Source organism: Gavia stellata, chromosome 4 (assembly GCF_030936135.1).
Source record: "Gavia stellata isolate bGavSte3 chromosome 4, bGavSte3.hap2, whole genome shotgun sequence".
NCBI lineage: Eukaryota > Metazoa > Chordata > Aves > Gaviiformes > Gaviidae > Gavia > Gavia stellata.
Genome location: NC_082597.1, coordinates 10,536,575 through 10,563,051, shown reverse-complemented (window position 1 = coordinate 10,563,051; position 26,477 = coordinate 10,536,575). Strand labels below are relative to the sequence as shown.

At 36.3% G+C, this 26,477-nt stretch overlaps 1 protein-coding gene across 1 annotated transcript in view; it reads right to left on the bottom strand.

Annotated features, from left to right (window-relative positions):
• The window catches only part of SEMA3E (semaphorin 3E), a 143,151-nt gene that overhangs the window by 21,163 nt on the left and 95,511 nt on the right, over positions 1-26,477 (bottom strand). The window contains exons 5-10 of the mRNA XM_059816240.1: positions 16,864-16,957; positions 9,458-9,577; positions 6,772-6,914; positions 3,929-4,043; positions 3,519-3,588; positions 2,093-2,237 (exon numbers count right to left, since the gene is read on the bottom strand). Of these exons, the coding sequence (XP_059672223.1) occupies positions 2,093-2,237; positions 3,519-3,588; positions 3,929-4,043; positions 6,772-6,914; positions 9,458-9,577; positions 16,864-16,957 (687 nt within the window). The remainder of the gene's footprint in view (positions 1-2,092; positions 2,238-3,518; positions 3,589-3,928; positions 4,044-6,771; positions 6,915-9,457; positions 9,578-16,863; positions 16,958-26,477) is intronic.

Genomic DNA, 26,477 nt, shown 5'->3' with positions numbered 1-26,477 from the left:
AAGGAAAAACAACACTGAAGGTAATGCTCCAGCAACTGTTTATTCCCCGCGTCAGCTCAAGAGAGCGAGCCCCTAGCCTGTGAGAAGATAAAGAGGTGAAGTGTGAGAGCTGTTGGGAGGATTTAGCCAAAGAGCTATTAGAACTGTCTTTGCATCTCACAGAATCAAAAGTCTGCACAATGCTGTCATGATAAGGGGCAGACCTTCAGCGAGGGTAAACAAAAGCAGCTTTGCTTTTTGTTTTGCTTGACAGATGACAATTGCCATGGGTGGGTAAGTAGTATTCCCAAAAGGTACAGGGAGCAGAAGAAATCCTGGGTGTGGTGCTTCTCTGAGTTAGCCTGGCATTGCCTGCTGTGGGAATTCTCCTGACTCGCAGCAAGAAGGGGAAGGTGAGGGCAGCCCTGGTTGTGCCCCTTCTGTAGATGCTGACGGGCCCCTGCAATGCAAAGGGCACCTTCAAGCCGCACTGACAGGCAGTGAACGCGGGACTGCTCTCCTCACACCCTGAGCTGGGATGGGAGAGTCCCGGGGTAAGATACTACAGGGGTAGAAACTTCAGAAACACCTAAAAAGAGAGTGAAATGGAAAAGGGTTTGAGATGAAGATTAATTGTGATGCCTTTGAGGAACCAACATAGAAATTAGGAATTCCTTGTAGAAATTAATTACCTGTGTCTAAGTAATGAGTTTGTGATTTCCTCCAGAATTTCTATTTACCAAATGAAAAATCTAAGTGCCAGGCAGGAACATCTCTCTACATGACAGCACCTGTATATTTGCAGAGTATGCTACTATAGTCGTCAGATTAATTGCATTTTCAAAATATGTCTTGTTTCTTTTCCTCACTTAATGTCCATTGGAAAAAAAAAAGTTTGTAAAGAAACTTGCTTGAAAATTAGCGAAAAGCATGAGTGATTTTGCTGAGTTTGGTTCTTTTAATATTTCTATATTCATTGTAGAGGGTACAGAATAAGAATGTTAATAAGCTCAGGAACCTGATTTGAGGGTAATAAAATCGCAGTCTGTGATATCTGAAAGCAAACCAATGAATTGTGATGATGCCAGACTATTGCTTCTAGAAAGAGCCAGTCTTGAGAGAAGGACCTTATGATGGAGGATTTACTCCTTATCTACAAATGTGTTTATCCTGATTATTTACTTTTGTTAAAATCTATGACTCATTTCTAACCTGTCCACTGATCTAAATTACAGAAATATTGAAATTTGCTTGTTTTTGCGAAAGAGATGAAAAACAATGAACCAGAACCACCTGATCTTGAAATAATGGATCATCTTTCTTTTTTTTTCTTCCTTTAATGCTTGTTAAATGCCCTGGTTTCAGCAGGCAATAGAAGGAAAGTGAATTGCCTTGTGTAATCTTGTTTTTTCCAGTAATTATCTTATTTACATTGGAAAATATTGCACGTATCTTAATATTTTTTTAAAAAATTTAAATATAGGTACATGTTTCTAGTTCATCCTGGCTTTATTTTCTCAAGTCAAGTCAATAGGGACAATTTGTTCTCCAGAAAGTTCCATTAGAAAAAAAACCTCATGGTTCACTCAATGCACTTAAATAAATTTGATTTTTCATTTATTTCTTTGGCAATTAGATTAAAGTTATCCATGTTCAGATACAAAAAATATGTCTGCAGCCAAATTTAGAAGAACAGTTATTCTAGGCTTAATAGAAAGTGAGGTTCCTTCCCAGGTAATGCACTTACTGCTTCTGAACCCAGCATCTGCCCCACCTTCTAGAGGTGCGTCTTTCTACACCTATTGCCTGGGGTCCTAACTTTTGGTCCTTAGGACCTTAACACAAGGTTGTTAAATTCAAGCCCCAACAGGATTTTGAAATACCTTATATACTTAATTCCAATATTTTCCTTTGGGAAATGTATGGTTCTAGTACTTGATTAAACTTATTGCTGAGCCATTCCACAGTTTTTCAGAAATGCTAGAGTATGTATATATCCAAATAAATATATCCTGGACTGTGAAGTCAGAAAGATTTGTACATTAGCAGATGTCTGCTTTTTCTTCCTGAATTCTTTTACATAGCAAAGCAATGGAAAATAGATTGTACTTACTGAACCAGGTCTAGGGTAAGGTACTTTTCCTTCGTATAGAGCCCAGTGGTATTCTGGTCCTTCTTTATGAGCATATGGTCCATTGAAAGCTGCTCGGACACTTGCCATGTGGTAAACACATATAGCATATCCTCTAAATATATTGCTATGAAGTAAAATTCAAAGATATTATTAAATCAGTATGTCACATTCTGTACATATAATGCAGGAATTATTGTGTAATTAAAAATAAGTCATATTTCAACAGTATTCAGGGAGAAAAAACTACTTATTGTTTCCTATATGCTTTTCTTATAACTGCTGTGTCCAATGTTCTTTACAAAGTCTTTAATATATTTATAACATTTCTCTGAGGAAGCTCCATGTTGTTATTCCAAAATTTGAAGATGGTGAACACAGGCTTTAAATTACTTGTTCACAGTGCAGTGAACTGAACTTGGGTCTGATATATGTCTTTGATTAGTGACTTAAACAGTTAACCATTTTTCTTCTCTAAGACTTTTCCTGTTCTTGTTACTTTGGAAAAATGGGAATCATCCAATGCTGACTGAAATGAACAGGAGTCTTTTTATATTGAGTGGGAATATTGGTTGGTGTTATTAGCTAGATCACCAAGGTCACTCTATGTAGATCAATCCATGTAAAAGTACCTTTTTTACTTTTAAATTTTGTTCGCTTAGTTCCAAAGAAGCAATTCATTATTTTTTAAAGAAGCATCAGTACTCTCTACAAAGAAATTATCTCTGAAGACTCCAGAAGGTGATCCAGACCATTTTAATTAGGTGCTCACCTTTCTCTACTGGCATAGGGAGCCAGTAGAAAATGCGAGGTACCTTCATCCCTAGAGGACCAGACCTGCCTTGCTTTATTCCAAAATAATAAATCAGGAGAGTGAAATAGTGGCAAAAGCACGGCTGCTCCTCTCTACGAGTTACATCCTAAACTAACAGTTGGATCTCCAAGAAAAGGGTACTGTGTGCTTGCACTTGAACTAGGCTGCAGTGAAAAAGGAGGCCACCAGCAACATTACAGCTGGTGTTTTAGGCTTCACTAAGAAGTTAGTAGGAATTTAAGCTGCTATCTACTTAGACTTGAATTACAGTGGAGCTCTTAGAGGAAGAGAGGTGGCAGTCATAGGCTGCTCTTAAAAGCATGCAGGAGTACATATTCTTTGACACTAGGAAATTTTCAAGCAGAGAAACATTTAATTAATCTATGATCCAGATAGTCTGGACCGCTAAATGAGACATCAAGCCCCTGAGTATCATAGAGCCATTTTTACATTAACAAGGAAGCTATGAATAGAACAGGGATTAAAGTGTTTGCTATATATTTGCTAAGGGATATTTATCATGCAGCCTCTATCTCTTCAATAGGCTATTCAAACATTCCTCTATTGCTGCTATTATTTCTTCTAGTTGTTTACCTTGTAGTGTTGAAGAGGCCAAATATCACCGGATTTTTGTTATCACGAGTTTGCAGCAAAAACACATCCTCTGTAAAATTTAAATGCGATATTATTGGTAGCAAACTACTTTTCTCAGCCCCAAAAGAGAAACTTCATTGCTTGTTAAGTGTAATCCTATTTTACTCATATGTACTACTTAATTTTATGCAGATTTTAAAAGCAATCTTTAAAAACAATGCAATAAGTAAAGGCGTAATTTATGATAGTCAACTCCATATGTATAGAACTTCATATACATTAGAAACAAAACACTAATAACCATTCACTGTTAATGAATACAAGTACAATATTTGACGGTAAGATGTGTTATCATGAAAGTATATGTTTTGTATGATGGTTTTTAGTTTGTTGCAGTCTAGGATATTTACCTAATTCATCAAAATGTGTATCAATTCCGTTTCTGCCGGGCACAGAGCAAACTAGCCTGGTTTTGAGGAAGGTGCTCCATTTATTCACGAGCATTCGCTGGCCTCCCATATCATTCTGCATAGAAAGAAACAAATGCTGATGGTAATTTGAATAAGTCTAGAAGCACAAACATCTCTGCTGAATTAGCTGCTTACTGTATCTTTTAATGTCAAAAGCATGCGTTTTCAAACTACATGTCTATTACTAGTTTTATTTCCCTGGAGTCAGTTTTCAAGTAGGATTGCACTGATCAAGTCCAGGTCTCATTAAGAGCTGTGGGTTTATAAGAATTTTTTAATCTGTACTGCATCTGTGGATAGTTTTAACGATACAGCTGTTGTAAAGCTTCTTTATTTCTCATTTTTGTTAACTGGATGTACTGAGTACATTAGCAAAATTTAGCTTTGCTTTAGGAGCTCAGTGCAGGGTTAGATCAACACATTTGGAAACTGAAGCCCTGAGTCTATCTGTAGAGCTGGTACAGCTGGGACAAATCTGAGGCAAGTGTCTACACGGTGTTCTAACAATTTCTCAACAACTTTAAATAATTCCTGCTTTGCTATGGCTGTCTCATCTTTTTCTTGCTGTTGCAACTGTTAGACTGTCAAGAAAAGGGCGCATTTAGTACTACTTAGCAATCGGACTCTGTAACCTTTGGGTAGTATCCTTAACGCTATGGCCTTATATTCAGGTAGACTGTGTAACTGACTGTTGAAGGCTCTGTATTAGGCTTGCAAAACTCCTCTCACAACTTCACTCTAAGCTACTGAAATTGATTGATTTCCTCAGCTTCACATTGAGATCTTACAAAAACAGAGATGTGGTTTCCTCAGAAAAGTAGAAATATAGGGAGTAGGTGCCTCTGTGGTGCAAAACCAGTTACAGCTCAGATGAAAATGCAAAAGCTGGGTAAAAAGGCCAGTTCTTGAATCACCAGCTAGCTATTTTTTGTATTCATTAAATCAAATTTGAATTATAGCATATGGATGTGAAGTTAATGTCCAGATGATAAAGCATTTGGAGTTTTGGGCAAGTGGAAGAGAAAGGTCTGTGGGATTTTGGTTTAACCCATGGCTAGAGATAAGACATTTAAGTGGATATATTGCAGACTAGAGGAAACTATTAAAATAATCTATTCAGACATCTACCAGAACATAGGCCAAAGAATTCTGCTTCAGATCTTGATGCAGGCTTGAATTTAGAAAGCCAACTGGCTTTGTGAACATTAATGTCTTAGACTGCAGTTTAGTATTTTGCATACTTCAGATGTTTTCAGTTATATGTCAATACTCCTTAAGAAATTTTAATAGGTAGTATGCTGGTGAGCATATGTGACATATACTATACATTGAGGTGACAGAAGATTTTTAACTTGTGTCTCGCTTTTTGGCCAATAGTTTTAGGAATGTATCCCCTACAGTTAGGAGGGAAGAATGCAATTTTTTTCAGAAACAAAATCAGATGCTAAGAAATAAACTTCTCCTTCCTTCCATTAATCAAGCAGATGTAGTCCCAATGGGAATGGGAGAGCTCTTCTCATCAGCCTTATCATAGTTCTATTAATAGAAAAGGAATGCACCCAAATTTCATCAGTTGTTCAGAGAGGACCAATTACGGGCAGCTTAATCTGGGAAATCATGTGTTAACAGTGCTCCTCTCCAGCGACTGCCTGAGATCTCCTTCCCGTGTGTGGGGCCAGGGAGCCAAAAAGAGATGGCATCAACACACTAGGAACGTGGCCTGAGTGGGAAATGGGTAATCGTTAAGGGTAGTGGGGGAAGCAAGGTCTATCCTTGGGACTTTTCTGCTCCTTGTGGTAAACCTTATGCCTGGCTGCAATATAATTTGCTGAGCAAGTTAATCTTTTGTTCTAGTTTCCTATCTGCCCAATTTTCCTTAGTTGTTGTGGAGAAGAAGAATGATAGATTGAATTAAAACAGTGGTTAGGTACTATTTATACAACACTCTATAGACAGCTGACATTGCATCCCTCCTATCGTTTATGAATCAGAAAGAGGTTTTCAAAATTTACAGAATCACAGAATAGTTGAATTTAGCAGGGCCAACTGCCCTGCTCAAAGTAAGTTGCTTTAAGCAAGTTGCTCAGCAAGTTGCTGAGATCTGTGTCCAGTTGGGTTTTGAATATCTCTAAGGATGGAGATTCTGGACAACCTGTGTCAGTGTTCAACCACCCTGGCAGTAAAAAAATGTATTCTTATGTTGATAGAATTTCATGTGTTTGAATCTATGCCCATTGCCTCTTTTCCTGTCCAGCTGGCTGCAAAAGCCAGCTGTCTGATAGGATAGTCATCAATCCTCCACAAATGCAGGTGAGTTAAGTCTCCTCCTTGCTGACAGAATAGGAAGGCAAGAGGGAATGTCAGAGAGGACTGGTGTCTGGGCTAGTCCTGTCACCAGGAATGTGAGAGCTGCAAGGGGCCCTGGAGCTACAGCCAATACTAACGGCAATGGAACCTTGATCTAAATTGAGAATATGGAAGGTAAGAGAGTCCTCTGGGCAACTGCTATTACTGTTACCATATATCAGCACAAAGAGAGATGGAGTTGAATAACAAGATTTCTGAACCTTGCCCACCTTTCAGCAAAATTCGGCTTCAAGCCCAGATTTTGGATCACTTGAATTTTCTAATGCTTTAGGCTGTTTAGATGTAGGGTTTTAATTCAGACCTATAACGTACTCTCACATACACTAACAGATACCATATTTGCCTGGGAGAGAAGGACGAAAGAAAGCTGCATGTTTTTTTTTCATTTAGCTGGGGAACCAGAAAAAGGATCTTACCGCACATACACGTCCCACTCTGGTATATATGGCATGAGTGCTTGTCTCGGCCTCTAATGCTTTTTCAGTAAAGAAGAAATACACTTTGTTATCATCATGGTCTTCATTGTCAGGGATCATGTATGAGCCAACAAATTTTGGTTCTTTAAAAGAAAACAAAAATGAATTGAATTCAAGTTCATTAAAACAGTCTCATATTTTTTCAATCCTTAAAATCAGCTGGTAGCAAAGAAAAAAATAAAATTAAAGAATCAGGGATCTGTCAGTCAGAGAGTTACCTAAGGGGAATAGGGTGATAGAAATAGGAAAAAAATACATTTTTTTATGGGTGGGTATCTATAGAACATGTGGAATACCTTAATGTCAAACTATTTTTATAGCTCTAATTCACAAATCAATATTCCTTTGTATGTGTGCAAGAAAAAGACCTTTTTCCAGTCCCGTTCTCTTGGGTTTATATATTTTAATTTGGATTAGGCTAAAACCTGGCACTAATATTCACATAACAATTTCTGATCCCATACAAACCAGGTATAGGAATGTCAACTTTGGACAAACAGCCTTTTAGATAAAGAAAAAGCTCTGGTAGTTCAGCTAATAGATGTTATATGAACATATATTTTCATTGACAGAAGGTGCAATGTGTATCTTTGTCATAAAATAAAAACCTAAATTTTTCCTGTTTTGTCATTTTACTGCAAAGTTGAAACCTAAGTTCAGACTTCAGTCCATGCCTGTATACCTTTTAACCCCACACCAAGCAGAGCTGTGAATGATTTAATCTCACTTAATCATAGTGAAGTTTTTATAAGAAGTTCTTTAAATGAGAATGCCATTCATAATTAGTATGATTTCTTAAGAAGCAGTGGGTAATGTAAATATTTTCTAACTTCCTGCTCTCTATGAAAAGTCATTGCATTTTAAGACATTGATACAGCACTTGCTAATTTTCTGAAGTGTTTTTAATATACATTTAAAAATATTCACTTTCTGCAAATTTAAATTTCACATACAAACAAAATGAAAAGCAAAGTTTGAGGCCATACTTTAGAGAAGTTTATATTAAAAATAATGAAATTGTCCAGAGAGAAGAGAAGAGAAACCTCACTTGCATATTGTGAACATCCACCTGATTGTTGCTACCCATATATCACAGAATCACAGAATGATAGAGCTTGGAAGGGAGACCGTCTAGTCCAACCCCCCTGCCAGAGCAGGTTCACCTGGAGCAGGTTGCACAGGAATGAGTCCAGGCGAGTTTTGAATATCTGCAGAGAAGGAGACTCCACAACCTCTCTGGGCAGCTTGTTCCAGTGGTCTGCCACCCTCAAAGGAAAGAAGTTCCTCCTCATGTTTAGATGGAACTTGTTATGACCAAGTTTGTGCCTGTTACCTCTCGTCCTGTCACTGGGCACCACTGAAAAAAGACTGGCCCCATCCTCCTGGCACCACCCCCTAAGCATTTATAAGCATTGGTAATCTCCCCCCTCAGTCTTCTCTTCTCCAGACTAAGAAGACCCAAGTCCCTCAGCCTTCCCTCAAAAGAAAGGTGTTCCAGTCCCCTAATCATCTTCGTAGCCCTTTGCTGTACCCTATCCAGCAGCCTCACCAGGGCCGAGTAGAGGGGGAGGATAACCTCCCTCGACCTGCTAGCCACACTCCATATACATAGTCAACCTAAACACTGAGATCAGCAAAGCTCTAAGTATTGGACTTAAAGCATATCTAAGTGTGTTCTAAACATATTAAAAAAAAAAAAAGAATCTAATACAAGTCTGAGGTCAGGTTTGTGTAGGAAGAAGTATGCAGCAGAACTGTTTTCTCTTTTCTGATTAGGGAGAAAACTGCCTTGAAATTTGAGAGAAAAAACTTCTCTGTCCTTTCACTGAAAAGATGATGCTCACCATATGAATCTCCATAAAAGGCAATTACTGACTCTCCTTGCCAAACATTAGCAGTAATTATGTCACTATTATGATGAACTATTGCAATACTTTTGGAGGAAAATAAATGAAGATTCTAAGCCTTCATTTCAGAGAAATTTCAACACTTTGAAATTCAGTTACATTTCACATTGAAAAGTATGAAACAATTTCTAAATTTCCCAGCACATGATTTTTCTCAATATTTCTCTTGTGGAATATTTTAATTTTCTTCTTTAAAATTACATGCTTTAACTTTTTATTTCATTTGACTGTATAATCATTGTATTCTTATTATTTCGTGTTATTGCATGACATCTCTTTACTACACACCTTAGCAAAGATTGAGTTGTTTTATTGCAACATAAAGACAAAATTATCTCATCCAGAAAAGAGAGTACTGTGTTCTAATTAGAAGCTCCCTTTAATTAGATAATTTAAAAATATTATTTTAATTATATCTGGCATATCATGAAATAGTATAGAATATTCAGAGTATAAATTGAAAGCAATTTTGAAAGTGAAAAATGAAGGACTTAAAAGTTCCACTTGTTAAATCCAATATGTAATCACAGTAAAGATTTCAATATGTTCATCCTGGCAGGAGGTTCATGAAAAATTTCATGGAAAAAAGATAGTTTAAACAAATTCATCTCCAAATGGATATACCTATGCATGAACAATATAATTTTAATTTCTGGTTAAACAGAAATTCTCTAGTCATCTGAAACACCTCTGGTTCTTCCTTCTTCCCCTTCCCATACCTTTCAACAGGCGCTCACTATCGGGTTCAGTTCGGAGATGGGCCATGCGATTCATGGTGCGAAACAGAGCAGCATCTCTTCCCCAGTAGTCACTGTAGAGACCAGTAAAAAGTTCACCACCTGCAGACCATAGATTAAAAAACAAACCAAAACCAAACAATTTGGTAATGCTGTACTTATTAATTTGATCGCATATGATGGGAACTGCATTATAAACATGGCTCATTAGTATTTGCTCAAATTCAGGTAAGAAGATGAGTCAGTAAGTCACATACAGTCTAAAGAGGATATAGACATTGTTCTTACCAGCACTGCAACATTTACAGTTGGAACAGCATAAGGACAAGAATTTTAAACTTCATTCATGGGCTTGGCATTTTCAACAATGACTTAATGACTTTGGGATAGATTCACACACAAAACATGAAGGCATTAAATTATATCTAACCACATCTACCACAATAACATCTGGCACCTAAGATCTCACTGTCATTCAGTTAGTGCCTGGCCCTAGAGACACCTACCCTTTGTGGGCACCTAAATTTTCACCTGTGCAAAGACTCTGACCAGTGGTTTGCTTCTAAGCACTTCCAGACGTGCCCTGGTCTTGCTAATGAGAAGCAACAAATTGCTTGGTCCCAGAACTGGAAGGGACATGTTGGGTTTATGAGGAGCCCGAAATAACAGGAGCCAGAAAATGGGATGAAAATGTAGCAGCAGGTTTCAGAGGATGCAGTGCGAAGGAAAAGAAGCGTGATAGCTGCACCAAACCACTGATTTGGGCTACACTGCATGGATGCAGCTCAAGGCTAAACCATACCTGAATCACAGACTGGACCTCAAACAGGGGAGTGTTTCCTGAGCACAGTTATCAGATTTGGCTCTGTGCAAAATGTGGCTGAAAAAAAAATCCATTAGTGAAGCACATACTGAAAATACCGAAGGGCTGGATGCAGTTATCTCCCCAGCTGGAAAGACAAGATGCAGTACCTGATACCTTAGCAGTGATTCCTATAAACAAGCACATGTTTTATTAGACTGAGGGGGTTTTCCAGCCAGCCTACTGGAGCTGTTCCACTTTACCTGACATAACTACAGTTTGGGTATAATTTGCTGGCTGAGGGGCTTAGGTGTTCAATGGACAGAGAAAAAGAGCCTATTTTTCTCTGGTCCAGCAATAACATGCTTTCATACCCTTAAAATATTCACCAGAGTAGGGACAGGACCTGAGATCTCATCCATCCTGCACAACTGGTGATGCATACTTCCTGAAAAATGTATGGGAAGAGATATTTGGTCCCATTTTCAAAGGATTTAGGTGGCAGTCACAAATTAAGCAAGCATAGAAAAATATTAGAAATAATACGCTGATTGCCAATAACTGTTGAAAATCTATATGTAGTTGGGTACAACTGGATCATACATATGTTCAAAAATCCAGCCTATCTCTATCTGATCCATCTAAAATAATGATATTGGATATATTTTACTTTAGTGAAATATCAGCAATAATTCTACCTTTTATTTATGCATGGGTGCAATTCCCCTTAACTGACCAAGCATTAAGAACAATATATTTCATATCCTTGTGGACTTTGATTAGAAATTGTTTAGGCCCCATTTAAGAAGCAGACAGTTAATGTCACTAGGTGGCATCCTTACATTAGGAAATAACGCAGCAGGAACTAAACTGCGCAAGAAGAGGGAAATAAATTATCTCCAGTTCGTGGCTAACCTGAGTGGAGGTTTCAGTGACACGGCTTCCTACCCCCTAATCAAAATAAACACGACTGATCCATTCAAATAACTTTTGCTGGCATTTATAAAGGTTTATAGCAAAAGTAAGAATTTTGCTTGTTGGTCTCCCTCAAAGTGTGAGTTTTATTTCTCTGAAGAGATACAGATGAATTGAATGGTACCATAAGTCTGAATAATGATTCTGAAAAGTTTACAGTTTGGCAGCTGGGGCTGGTTCAGAAACCTCTGCTGATTCGGAGCCGAGCATAGTTTTGCCTTAGGCTTCACCATATAAAGAATGGATATTGCCTTGTAAAATACATGGTCATGATTAAGTGTAAAATATTGGCAAGTGAAATGCGAAGTAAATATAAATTATAGCACCAGTAGAAGTTAAGGTTACCCAAAACGAATAGCTTTATTTTTTAAACAACACAGAGCTGCTTAAACAACAGAATTTGCAGTGTCTGAACAGTGTTCCAAACAAGCTTCACAACCCTAATTAATGCATCACATTAGTCATAAATCCCCCTTTAAGAATTCAATTGGAAAAATATCTCAGACTGGCTGGTGTTTTTTTTAATTATGGAGATGTGTAATACAAAATGTGATGCTTTTTTCCTTTCAAATCCATAGCAAACCTTGGAAAATGCATCAGTGCAGGGTGAATGATTCGTCATATATTGCTAGTAATCAGGATGGACATTTATAAGTCCAGATGTTCAGAAATTTGGATATGAAGCCTGTTCCTTCTGTTTGACATTGGTATAAAATGTTAGTAGATGTAACTAACCTGCTGGTATGGCATTCTACCATATACTGAGGAAGTTATTACTGATTTTATCTGTGAGATCCTGGGGGGAGAAAATGGAAGTTCCAGTCTTGGATGGATGTTGTTCCATGAAAGATATTGCACAGATAGAGAAATTGAATCTGATTCTTACCCTGAAGTGTCACTAAACTAAACATAAGACAAGTATCAAGTGTGAGCAGACGGGTCACCTCGCCTAAGGAGACAATATTGACGAGTGCGACTGGCAAAGATCTCAGCACAAGAACATTCAATGTAATTCTGAGATCTTTTGCCCTTTTAAGAGGATCTTCCCTTTTCCTCTCCAATAGTCTTTTGCACATCCTTTAAATCCACGTTACAAATTTTAAACACTGCTATCTTTTTACAGGTCCTGACTAATTCTAGATTTAGAGACAACCTGAGGTTGAGGTTTGAAAAATTCTGCCAAGATTTCTACTCTTTTCTCCTCCATTGAAAAGCTACTACTACATATCAACTCACTCCTGTCTTGGTTGCAGGGTTTTATACTGCTGCACATCACACTGATAAACCGGTATCTTCCAGTGAAAATTTGCTGAGCAATTTCATAGACCTCCACCACTCCTCCCCTCTTCCAGTCTAACCCCAGCTTGACATGTATTTGACAAATTAATTGCTAAAATTTAAGCTTTAACACAGCCTCATTAATCCTTCTAAAACAAGAATAGAAACTTTCTTCTTTCCTTATTTAAACAAAAAGAATCCCAGTTTTAGCTCAAGTGATACATGCATACCTTTTAGCTGGCATTCTTTTCAAGCAAACAAATACATCAAAGTTCAGTTGGGACCACTTAAAAGGTACCTTTATTTTTTGCCCTTTTCTCAGAGCAAAATATTAACAAAACCAAATACAAACTCTTTCTTCTAAAACCATGAATTCCTAGATGACAACCCTTAGAGTAAACCAGATTGAAACGTGTGATTTAATTTAAAAACCTTAATATATGCTTAAAAACATAATACATAATTAAAAACAATATATACAAGGAATTTCTGTAAATAGGCTGCTTCCACTTTAGAAGTGGGTTTCCTTCATTTGTCATTGGCATGTTTTGTGTACCTGCTTCAAATTGGAAGGTAATTCAAATGTAAGCTATTATTCATCAGTAGTCTTTTTTGTGTAAAATCCCCATTATATCACTTTCTACAAAGTGGACTAGCTCTGTTATGAATAAAGGAGTAGAATGTAATGAGTAGAACATAAGCAATATCTTCCATGCATTCTTTGACTGTCAGTCAGTTATTATTCACATGACAACTAAAATCAGAATACCAATTCATACTTTTAACAAGTGATACTTTTCACAGTCGGAAAAAAAGAAATTCAAAAGAAATAAGCTATTGCTTAGCTGGTAAAATTCCTCTGTATATTTGTATTTTCTGTCTGTCACTCAAGTATTCTGTCTTCTGTTTTGCGAGAAAATGTATTTATTTTAGTTCATTGTCTAGAGTAAAAGAAAAGACACTAATACATGAAACTCTTCAAACTGTAAAAACAGAAAATATTCTTGGAATGGATTCCATGGATAGAAAAACATATTCAAATGCAGTTTAGATTTTTCACCACTTGCTCGTGATATATTGCAGGTAACAAAACATAGAAATAAAATAATTTCTCAGCTTTCAAGACCTAGTGTGGTCTAAGTTAATTAGTGTGCATGATGTGATACCAAAAATAGTTACGGCTATTGAAAGCAGATGGGAGAGTTCATTAGAAATAGAAGTCCGAAAGTTTTATATGCCGTTTACCTAAACATACACATTTTATTCAGCCTGTCTGCCATCCATCTATTTTGTTTCCTGATGCTGACAATAAACTGCTAAAAGTTAATTGTTTGTAAATTGAGGAACTCATTACAAGCTGCTTTACCACTGGGTCAGATAGCCTGTAATAAAACTTACAACAGCATGGATATTTAGTTTTAAAGCCAAGTCATGAACTATTGTTTTCTCGAAGTGGATATTTTCAAGTGGGTATATTGTTCAACTGATGTGTTGAAATACATAAAGAGAGCCAGAACAAGAGATTCTCTTTCTTCCTAAATTAATCTAGCTAAATCTGGTTCTAATTAGTGATGGTGCAAATGATCTTCCAAGATAAAGATTTTAAAAGCTTTTAAACTTTTATCAGAGGTATGTAAAGTTTCCCTGTTAGTCTAATCCTCATTGTTAGTCAATAGCCATGCTGGTGTAGGCTGCTGTGTTCATGTGAGTTGCAGAGGTGGAAGCACATTTTGAATTGTTTAGTCAAGAAGAAGAGGATGCTGGGATGTGAAAGCCTTTGCTAACAGGTTTGCATAAAACCTTTTCAAGTATATGAACATTAGCTGAACCTACATGGGAGAGTGGAGGCAACTTTGGAGTACAGCCTCCACGGGCAGCCTAACTCCATACCAGGAGCGGATTTCACTTTCTAAGAAGACAATTGTAGCACATGAAGAAGAAGGAAACTTCCAAGCATTGGAGGGAAGACTGGAAGACCAGTCCTGGAGGGTGCATGGTGTAGTTGTCATCTCCTGTCATGGGGTCATGACTACCATGAGCTGGAATCAGGGCTCAGCTGAATGAAGGAGCATCCCTTCCTTCAGAGTGCACTTGGCATTAAAAGTCTTAGTCTCATTTTCAAATGCCAATTAAAGGCTTAATATTCACAGTGTTTGTATCTATGTGTCCTACCTTTTTCATATGGATACCTACAGAGATAAAGAATATACATTCCAGAGTCTAAGGAGCAGCATTAATTCTCTTTATTCTGTAAGCTGTGTGTCTCTGGTTAGTGGAAGTTAGTATAATATAGTAGAATACATGGAAATAGAAACTTCTTTAGAATATTTTTCCTAAGTGTTGGAAGTGTTTAATTCCAATAGTATAAAAAGTAAAAAAGCATAAATAAGATAAAAAACTCTTTGAAGAATTTTGGTCTGCTTTTAAAATATCATTTTATGATCACTTGAAATTATAGAATTCCCAATGGAGGCCTAGAAAAACAGCCTCTAAATACCTTTCTCAGGTCATATTAATTTTGATGAAAGGGTGAAAGTTTGACTGTTTTTTGGTGGTGTATCAGTGATCTGATAAAAAGTTATTATTTTCTCCTGTTATTCTTGCCACATTACATAATTGTTAGCTTTGTGAGATTGATTTTATAAGTCTCTGTCAGTCTTTGGATGTCCAAGACTCTGATCAACATTTGTCATGGAAGGGCTTATTTAATGGATTTCTCTTTCAGATAAAACTGTGAGGATCCGTAAGACCTCCCATAATCCAGGCAAAAAAATAGGCCCGAAACACAAGGACTAACCATTAGTCCTGAAGTGCTCAGTGGGACAATCTGGCTTCCATTTAAGGAAATAAAATTCACATTGATCTCTCAGTAGGAATATGATTAGGTTAATTTATTTACTTAGTTTTGTCTGAGGAAATGTTGAGAGGGACTTCAAGATTAGACCATGAGGTTTCAGGCCTACAGCATGGGACGAGTCTTTGTTCCCAGCCTGAGCTAAGACTGGAACTGTTAAAAACTGTAGAAAAGCATAACAATCTGTGCTTCATGGATTTTGGAAGGTCAGTCAAAATACAGCAGTTTCTTCTGATTCTTTCATGACTTCTTAACCCACTAACTCTTAAAAATTTGAGCTGTAACTTTTTTTTTAATGGGAATGAACAACATTTTGATGAATTGCTGCAATTTGAAAGACTTGGCATTACTGGTGAAGATTCTTCTCGTAATTTGTTAATGTAAAGGAACAAATAGACCTAGCATGTCAAAATACATCTGTCACTCATGACCAATACTTCCTCACCGCCATGGGTGAGCTATATCATTGTAGTTAATAATCAGAGAGTTTAGCTGTCTGGTTTTAAGTTATGAAGTCAAATGTAAATATCAAAGGGCCCTAAAATCCTCTAACTTTTTTATCCGTGAAAAGCTGAAAATTTATTTGATCTTTAGCCTCTTTTTTCTAGCTCTTTCTTTTAATGACTATTCCTTTTGAATGCTCAGTTTTCGTTTTGTGTTTTCTAAAACCAGAAATCACTGTGTTACTCCCTAAGTGCATCTAGCTTTCACTCTTTACCTGCTGTTCCAGTCTATTTTTAGTCAATGTACTATAGTATTGCGAAGTCTGTGTTTGCTTGATCTCATAAAATGTTTTCAGGAAAACATTATAGAGAAAAAAACATATGGTTTGCTATACTACAACTTCAAAGGTCCCAGCCCTACAGTGATATACTTACCAGCAAGGCACAGGGGAGCACTATCTCAGCATAGCTTTCTGACACTTCAGGACTTAGACTGAATTCTAATTTTATAACTGTTGAGTATAGATCAACTCTCCTAACAGAGAATCAACAGTTTTGGATAGTTTTGTTAGAAGTCAGCATTGAAAAAAATCTGATTTGATCTCAAAAGCTGTAATTTATATAAACAATAAATGCTTGATATAAAAACAGTTAAAATCACATTTTTACAAGGTGCTTGTTACTCAGAATATTCTCAGTAGATGAAAAATAGTAAATTTTGTGTATTTGTCTCAGTGGTGTAAAAGACTAAGCTAGACATATTGCTTTGCTTTGAAGGAAAGCAGGAAATTATTATTTCCAAAATTACACAACAATCAATTACCTCTTCATATAACATCTACTCACTTCAGTGAGACACCCTTCTTGGAGTTAATGCTGTCTGGGATGTAATATTAATGCGGGCAGCACCATGAGGATTAAGTCTGACACGTGAAAGGTTGCAATGGAAGACTGACAACACTTCGGTGTGCTGAAGAAAGAGACTCAGAATGACAGATTGACAGGACCGTGAAGCTTGTCACATAAAGATCATTACCAATTAGGATGGAGGTGAAGGAAGAACTGGGGTCAAAAGGGCACCTGCCTCGTCCTCTCTCAAATTTGTGCGATTCCAGTTGAAACAGATGATCCTTTAAAAAAAAAAAAATCACAGAAAATAGTGTGAACCGTACAGCCAAAGAAAAAATTCCTTAGAGACAAACTTTAACTTTGGTATATCTTTGTAATGGATCGACTTCATTAGTCAAACCCACAATTATGGTTGCTCACTGATGTACTAGCAAAGATTTTCTGGGTTTCTACAAATCATCTTTGTGTGTGCACTACCCAGAAAGAATCAGTAAAATATGCACTAAAATTGCACTTGTTTCATTTCTGTGGGAGTAGGGAGTGAAGATTCCTCTAGCTTTTCTTCAAATTATCTAAACATTAAATAGATATCTAGCCATGGAATGTATTTTCCCTCTTTAAACATTTTTTTCAGTAGTTGTTAAACATATCATGCTGTGTTATCTTCTCTTGGTAGCTTTGAGATGTTTATAACTCTTCTTCATAAAAGTATGTTTAAGAATGAATCCCCGATTATGGTTTTCAGAGCAGATATGATTTCTGCAGTGGATTTAACAGAATATCAGTATAAAAAGAGTATTGGCAACTTAGTTTAATTTGTCTGCTTAAGGCTTTAAAGGCTGTAATTGTAAACTAAATTTACAATTTAAATTTTCATTTGCAATTCTACTTTTGTCCTTTCTCAAGAAAGCCCAACAAATATTGTTGTTTGATTAAAATATCATATAACAGAACAATAATTTTTTAAATTTATAGTTTAACAAAAAAGCATACCAGAAAACACAGGGATGGGGGAGAATAAAAGGGCAAATAGAGAGAAAGCTATAAAAGCTTCCTAAAAAATATGTCACCCAGCCATCAAGTGTGTGACTAGTCAACATTTCGATAGTCTAGCAGTTCCAGTTCTGTGTAATAGTTTTACTCAAAAGTCTGCTGAAATGCAGATTATATCAACATATTGGATAAATGCAACCTACCTGTTTAATAAACTAATCTCAGGTTCACCTTGCTAATAAACTAAGGCAAATCTTTTGTGAGGCATAAAATTACAGGTGACAGGACCCCAAATCCCTCAGCATTTTGAAGAGGATCTGCCTGGATCTCTTTCTTACAGCAAACATTCTCAAAGAAGTCCAAGAGGCTTTTTTTTAACTGCAAAAGTCAGGTTTTATTAGACTATAAATTACAATAAATCAGTATTTGTACAGAAAAAAACCCTCAATATATCTAGACTGGACAAAATAGAAATAAGGAGAAGTTTATAAGCAATTATATCCCTTCCCACTGTGTCCTGGTATTCCTTATTTAGTTATACGTAGTTCTTTTAGTCCTTACGTCATTATAGCAGGTTCTTTTTTCTGCTGTTGGTTGCAATTAATTTAATTTTGGGGGATTGTAGCATATGCATCTTGGTCCCTAGAAAGTTTTGCTTTTGAGAGACACAGAAACCTGATTATGTCTGCTCTTTGCAATGCTGCATTCCCCACTCTCCTTCCAGATCACTCACCTATGTCCACCCATCCCACGCTGCAACCTACAAATCTCTCTCTTCCCAAGCAAGTGCAATTGCCCCCAAAGCAAAACTAATGTTCCCTTTTCTTCAGGTAGCTCCACTCATGACTGTTATGCTCTCCTGAAAAAGCCATAAAATATGTACAAGGAGCAAAGAAGTAGAAGAGGAACTGACCATTGCATGGGATGGAAAACTGGTAAGACAATAATAATAATAATAATAAAAAAAAAAAATTAAAAGGAGAGAAAAGAAAAAAAGATGAAAGTGAGAAAGTTGTACAGCTGTTAGTTCCCACTCATTGATGAATAACTGAATATTTCTATGAAGTTTTTAGTTTAAAAAAATTAATCTTGAATTTGTTGCAAGCCCCTCTCCTTCAAAGCATTACTCATTCCTTAATCCCCGGATCAGCCAAGCTGATGTATCTATCTTCCATTCCCATCTGTCTAAATAATACATGCCATTTTCCTGCAACTTCTGGTCAAAAAGTGAGATTCCCATTAGCTGGAGAGATTTCATAAAAATGGGATGTAACCCAGAATGCAATTCTGGAAAATAAGACATCTGTTCCATATCTACTTGAAGTGAAAAAGCAACCCCAAAACAAAAATAGCAAGCAAAAACCACACAAAACCCAGTAATGGTCCTAAAACCCATGAGGTCATAAGGCATTCAGAATCTCACCTCTCTAGAAGCCTCTGTGTTGGCCTAATCCTGACACTTTAGTGGCTGATGTTAAAGCTGACGCAGCAGAAAATAATCATCCTGGGTAGAGACTGGTGGTGCAGGAATATCATTTTCTGCTGTATCAGGTTCAATTGCTCATCAGTAGTAACTATTCCCCCTCTGCTGTTGAGTAAATGTCAAACAATGAAGAAATATTTCTGTGTGTGTGTAAATCTCAGCCGCATTCCATACTTTTCAAACATCACATACCAGGTATTTTTCAAAACTAAATACCATAACACTCTGGGTCAAGAATAGAAAAAAAAAGGGTAAGGAGAACTCAGTAAGGGAAAAAAAGCTTTGTGAAACTGCACAAAAGGTCTAGGAAGTCATAATTGTCATAAAATACGATGTAAAGGAGATATTTCTAAAAACAATCTGACTGTTGTTATTTATTATCTAATCAGGTATTAAAAATAAAGTTACTCATGGAAAAGTTTCTCTTCTGGGATCTCAACTAAACTATTTGTCAATTAATCAGTTCAGTAAAGAAACAAAATCTCAATTTTTAGAGAGAAAGTTGTATAAGTAAGTGGAGAGATAAACTGAGAGTTAGAATTTAATAGATTTTTCTAGTCTTAATGTTTTCTGTTCACTTTTCCCCACAGTAAAACAAAAATGGACTTGTCAATGAAAGGAAGAAGTAACAAATTTAAAACTGATTAGAGAAAAAACATACTCAGGCAAAGTACTCAGGTGTGGAAACAAAATTATTTTGAAACAATACTTCGTGGTTTATAGTGTATGGCTCATATTTCATCCTACATAGGGAATATAAACTGAATTTTTTTGTGCTGTAGAACAAGGCATGATCCCACCAGGGCATCATAAACCACACTTCATATTCGGGACGTCCCCTGGTAAAATGCCACTGATACTCAGACCAGGGAGCCTTGGCCGGTATGGGAGTCTTCCAGATGATGTGCAAGGATTTTGTGTCACTGTACACCAAATTATAGTATCACCATGAAAAAGCTACTCATGTAGTTAATCATTCCCCTGAGAATCAGAATGAAATCAATGGTAAAGATAAACCCATCTCTTTTAACATTCATGACATGAAAGTGTTTAAAACATCTAACTATATGACCATGGAATGAAAACGTTAAGCAGTATGTATAGTATCCTTTCATTATTTACATATTAACAGCTGGAATTTCTGAATAAGGATTGTAACTTAAATATATAATCTAATGCTAACACTGAAGGTAGACAAAAATTTGGATTTCAGTTCAACTTGGAGAAGTTTCTAAGTGGATCTTACCAGTTTTGATATAAAGCAGGATATGTATCTCATAAATGCTTGCAGATGCATGTAACTGTCTGAGAAGTCACTGAAAATGTAAGCAAGGACTCCTCCAAGATTCTCCACCTTCACATTTTAGGACAGCATACCAAATATTCCATGGCTGCAATAAGTTATTCCCATCACTGGGGCAAGTAACTGAAGATCAGGTGTGAGATGTGTCAGCTTCCACGGGATGCCAATTTAAATGAAATAAGCGTTACACATTAATAATCAGCTTTGAAGGCTAATACCATAATTCTAACCCTCCTTGCTGTTTGTGACATTGGAATCCCTTGAAAAATGTCAGAAGAAAACTGGAAGTTTCCTCACAGATTATCCAACACAGCAATTCAGCATTGCAATTTGTTTTACAGGCGCTTTTCAGTGGTTAGGGTAAAAGTTATGCAAAAACACATATGGAGGGCTGGGAGTGGGATTACAAATGTCTACATGTAGTTTAGGAAAAAAAATGGGGCTCTGAGTTTGATTTATGATACCTTAGGAAACGCAATACACTTTCAACAATTATTAAAATAATAATATTGTTTAAAAAGAAATAGAAGATATTTCCAAGGACATCAAGCATTTTGCCATTAACTTAGTATGAATTAATAATTTTAGACAATAAAGAATAATGTAGGTTATAAATAATAATGAAAGAAAAGGTCAATCAGAGCTATTAAAATTTAAACATTGCATTTAACTTTTGTTGCAGAAAATTGCTTTCTCTAATGCCAAGTGCTGCTTTGCTCTGGTTTAAGACAGCATTTATGCATGTGATAGATTTAAAACATATGCTTACTTCCATTCCTATTCAGCAAAGTACATAACCCTGTTCTCATAATATAATGGCTGTATCTTTTCACTAAATCAGGAACTTAAAAATATAGAGGCTTTTGTTAGGTTTTCCTATGATATTATTGTTATGAGAAAAAATAACTTGATTTTCTGTAAGAGGATATTTTTTTTCACTTTCAATTTTTATGATTTTCCAGGTAACAAAAAAGTAAAACATATCATACTGGCATTTTTTAAAAGGAAATTTAAACCATTTCAGAACCTTTAATTACATACTTAACTGTGTATGCATATGCTCCAACAGTATAGCCAAGGTCTGCTCTCCAGGAGACCTGTGCCTTTTTGTAGTTGGTAATTTTTGGTTGTTTTTTGATCTTTTTTTTTCTTTTTTTTTAAGAGGTCCATGTTACTTAAATTGTGGGATAGTAAATAATATTTAGAGTATTGTGGGGAGAGACAGTGATTTTTGTGAATATAGTTTTTAACACTGGCTATACTACTCACTATTCTTGCAACTCACTGGGCAAAATTCATTCTTAGCATTAATGATCTCGTAGTTATTCAACCTTAGAGTAAGAATGACATTACATGCAAGAGCTGTTCGTTGCGTTTCATTTACTAGGGGTCGTATATTTGAGACTTTTTTAGAGAGAACTATGAATAAGAACATTCACATGTAAAGCTCACCAAATGGGAAAGCATAAGATAGAGATGCACTGCTTTTGCAAAACAATGAGACATATTTTTTTAAAAACCTTAATAAAGCCGTGTGGTTCTAGTGTCATTTGATGCGCTCTTTTTTCTGTTCAAGTAATTCCTAAAGCATCAAAAAAGGGACTGTAAACATCACAGACTCACCTTATTTGACCATAGTCCCCTGTCTGAGGAAGAAGACTGTTGGGAAGGGATGGGACACATTGGGACATGCTGACTCCACGGGGAAAGGACATCCTAATGGACTGTCTTACTGACTGGGTGACCTGGTAAAGTGGATGTTCAACAAGGGTCATCAGGGTTGGAGACTGAAGCCCAGAGCAAGAGGGAGCTGCAAATGGAGAGGATATGGAAGGGAGAGGGCTGCAAAGGGGATGTTCACATACCTACTCTGAAGACAGCATGTTCAGAAGCTTTATTGGAACCTCTGTACAAAAGCTGTGAGGTTAATTTTCACTTGCATGGTTACATCCTCTCACAGAGCACTTCCATTGAAGTCCATTGCAATTTTGCCCTTGTTCTTTATGAGAATGACACTGAGACCCTTGTCCCAAAATAGGGGAAATTGTTCTTGGATTCACTGTTCCATGTACTCCTTTTTTTTGTCTAATACTATATTAAAACCAAAGTAACAAAACAATAAACTAACACCTGGGAAAAACTGTGATTTAAAAACTTCACCAAGTTAGGTACACAGTGGAACACAGTTGCAGCTTTATCGACAGTCTTTAACGCCATGGAAATAAATGTAACTTATGAAATCTCCAAGACAGTAACAGACTTTATTCTGTAGAAAATAAAATCTAAAAATGTTTAACATAGCAGGTGTGCTATTTCTAAACAAAGAAAGGATTTGTTGCCCGTATGTACTTTCCCATTTATTCATATAATTTTTAAGTCTGGTTTAACCTTAACATTGCACCTTTAAAGTCTGGCATTTTGCATATCCATATGTACCCATGAGCACTCACACAGCCTAACATGAGGAACCAAAGAACTTACTTCAAAATGAATCAAATATAAGATTTGTAGAGCATTTCACTGGTGTAACTGGATTTTTTTTCTCATGTGAGAAATTGAATACTGAGTGAATCCAGAGAAATTTTGTGACAATAGAAAATGAAGTGCAATGCACAGAATAAACCTCATCTTGATTTCCATTCTCTTTTGCACTATAATGTTTTTAGTATAAATTCACTTGACACTTTTTTGCAAATATTCTTTTGTTCTGTATATTCTCAAAATATTTTTTCCATTTCTTTTCTTTGTTCTTGTATACTCACTTATCCTTGCATTTTTATTTTGACATAGAAAGACACACTGAATACACTATGCAGAGGCTTCTTTTAGGAAGGATGAACCTTGACTTCCCCATTAAAAAAAAAAAAAAATCTGAAAAATCACAGAACATGTCTGTCTATATTTTCAGCAGAAAATATAATTCAAATATGTCTCCAAAATGAACTCAACTCCATGACCTGTCTTAATCTGTACACTTGCCTCATCAAGAAGACATGTGGTAAAAGAGATATTCAGTAAAATACTTTGTCTTTGCAAAACAACAGAAAATAACATACTGAGTCAGGCCTGAAAAAACATCTCACATCATATAGCCTTTTGTATTTAAGCAGACTAAATTTTGATGCTAAGAAAAATGTATATTAGCAGTATCTGATAACTATAGCTCCAAATATTAGGTAGGTGCCTAATTGATATAAATCCAACTAGCTCATTCAAGAAATTAAAAATCTAAACCCAATAGAAAATGAATCAATACCATGGAGTTTGTATAAAGGAACCCGTGCTCCAAATACTTTTGCAACCTACTGGCCTATTTAAGTCAGCATAACACAGGCATGCAGATACCTGGGTGAGTAAAACTAGGATGCTCCAAGAGTGAAAGAATCTTTCATTTCATGGTGTAATATCTTCTTAAAAATATCCAAATACTAATTTTCAGAAGATCTAAACACTGGCAAAAAATTTTCTCTGCTTGTTGTCAGAGGATTACTAAACTTAAAAATTACACCTTCCATGTTCACTCAACCTTATTTTCCGAGCCAAATGGGGATACAATATTAGGAATAGAGTCCTCAAGGAACTGGCTGAAATAGTCAGTTCTTTGCTATTTGACATAATTAAGATTATTTGGGAGGTAGTATTTCTTCTGAGGATCTGTTTTCAATCCTCTTTGCTATTCAGTGACATACTGAAAAGATCAATCGTCCTATGGGATGAGAGTGCATAAAATATTACACACATTAAATCCTCCCTAAAAAATCAGATGTATTTTTCAGGTCTATGCATTTTATTCCATAGTTAAATGATTAAGAAACATCGGGCTCCAACGTGAAAACATGTTTAAAATCTGGAACTATGTCAGACTGCTGTCTGGGTTGCTAAAGGATTAGCAATTTGTGACTTTTGTCAAAATATCTGGCTAAAGTGACAGAAATAATATTTTGCCCTGATTTAATGCATGTGAAATACTCTGGCAACAGGAAAAAAAATTCCCAAGCCTGCATATAGAAATCACAGGCATTTATCTTTAGCAATTCAGAGTGTTAAAGCAGAAATTACTGACTTGGTCAGAATTTTAGGAGACACACCTTTGCATGACCTTAGCTAGACACATAAATTCATTAGGGTCCTATGGCACAAAATAGGACCTTTAGCAAAATAAATTATGATTATATTGCACCAGTGTGATAGTATGTATGAAAGTTCCAGGGACCACATAAGGGGTCTCTAGAATTAAAAGGTTTGAATAGCTGTATATGGAGATATAGTCTTATGACCAGGTGAAAGAGAAGCTAAAGAGAGTACAAAATTGCTATACAAAAGTGAAGGAATTTCTGTGGGGAAGTGCACAGTCTTTACACAGACCCTCGGTAGCCAAGAATTTCCCTTTTCCTTGATTTTGACAGTAAAACTTGTGTTGAGATTGTGAAGGTCACATCAGAGCAAATACCAAATAAAAGTCCTCTCATCTAATGATTGCTATCGTAACAACTGGGGACAAAGGTCGTGAAAAAAAATTTATAAAGGAAGGATACAGCTCTATGGTTTGAGCTTACAGTCTAGGTTTTGGTGATGGATGGAGCAACAGATGCACTGGGCATGGAGAGGACAACAGCTACATTCAACCGACAATGGATTTCAGAAGGAAAGAAGATATCCTGGGGAAGTTCTGTCTGTGTCTGTAGTGTGGAGCCTTAGACAGCCAACAGTCCTTTTGTGGAGCTTCAACAGGGCATGCCAAGGTGGGCCGTCCCAGAAGAAAGGGCAGAGGAGTGGATCCACTGCCTCTTGATGACACATATGAACTGCAAGTAATACTTCTTTTTAATTCACTTTTTAATCTGGAATAGTTTTCCTGGACAGATCTCAGTCAAATAAGAATAATTATCAATCATAAATTATAGAAGAATTATCGAATATTAAGGGTGCATTTTATAAACCTGCAAAAATATTAACTAAATCCTGTTCAGTTCTTTCTGGTTTTAATTATGATGACTAGCATCTTATTGAGCAGTACCCCTACTCCTTAAACAATGCCATAGACTTCACCGGGTACCCTCATTTTGACAAATACTTTTTCTCATAAATAAAGGTGGCAGAATCTAAAAATCATTATGATGAGAGCTGGAATATTTTACCTACCCCCAACAAATTACCACACAGGTGGAGTATTTCTTTCTCTTTGGGATAACAGTATTATTCCTCTGTATTGATTCATTCTCTCCTGACCATCTGTCTTTAATCTTGCAAAGGCCAGGTTTAATATGATGGAAAATTCATTTCATATGGCTGATCAATTCACATTCTCTACTAATCTGCCAAACTGAACTTAAACTTCACGTATGGCCGTATTTAGACAGTATTCAAAAGTAAGGAATGTCATTCACCTCATTTTATGGATGGAGAGTGCTGTCAAACAAACCTGTTGTCTCTTACAATGTGTAAGACTGACTGATAAGAACAACTGTGCTGATACAGAATACTTGGCTTTCTCCAGGGCATTTCACTTAGTACACAGCTGTTTGATGAAACAATGTGCATTGCAGAATTATTAAGAAATATAAACTGCTGACATATATCAAAGCATAGCTGCTATTAGGTATGCATTGATGAATCCTCCTTTACTGAAGTTTTCACTAAATTTTGGTTTTGGTAGAAAGACGATTTTTTAATTTAGCAGTGATTTAAATAATCATATGATTTTTTTCCTAGTGAAGTTTACTAAAAGACTGAGGGAGGCCATAAATAATGAAGAGAAAAGGTTAATGGGAGCTCTGGGTGCGTTCAGCTTATGTAACACTCTCAATACCAAGTTAAAGGTCAGAAGTTAACAAAGTAGATTTTAATATAATCTTCTCCAAAGCAGTCTTTCTGGGAATAGGGAGCACAGTTTATATCTGAAGTACATCAGAGTGCCCCAGAAGGTGGAGGTTCAGATCCTTGTTTAGACTACTTTCATGTATTAGACTGAGCTGCCTCATTTAGGATCTTTGACATACCAGGTACCTTGTTACAGCTGACA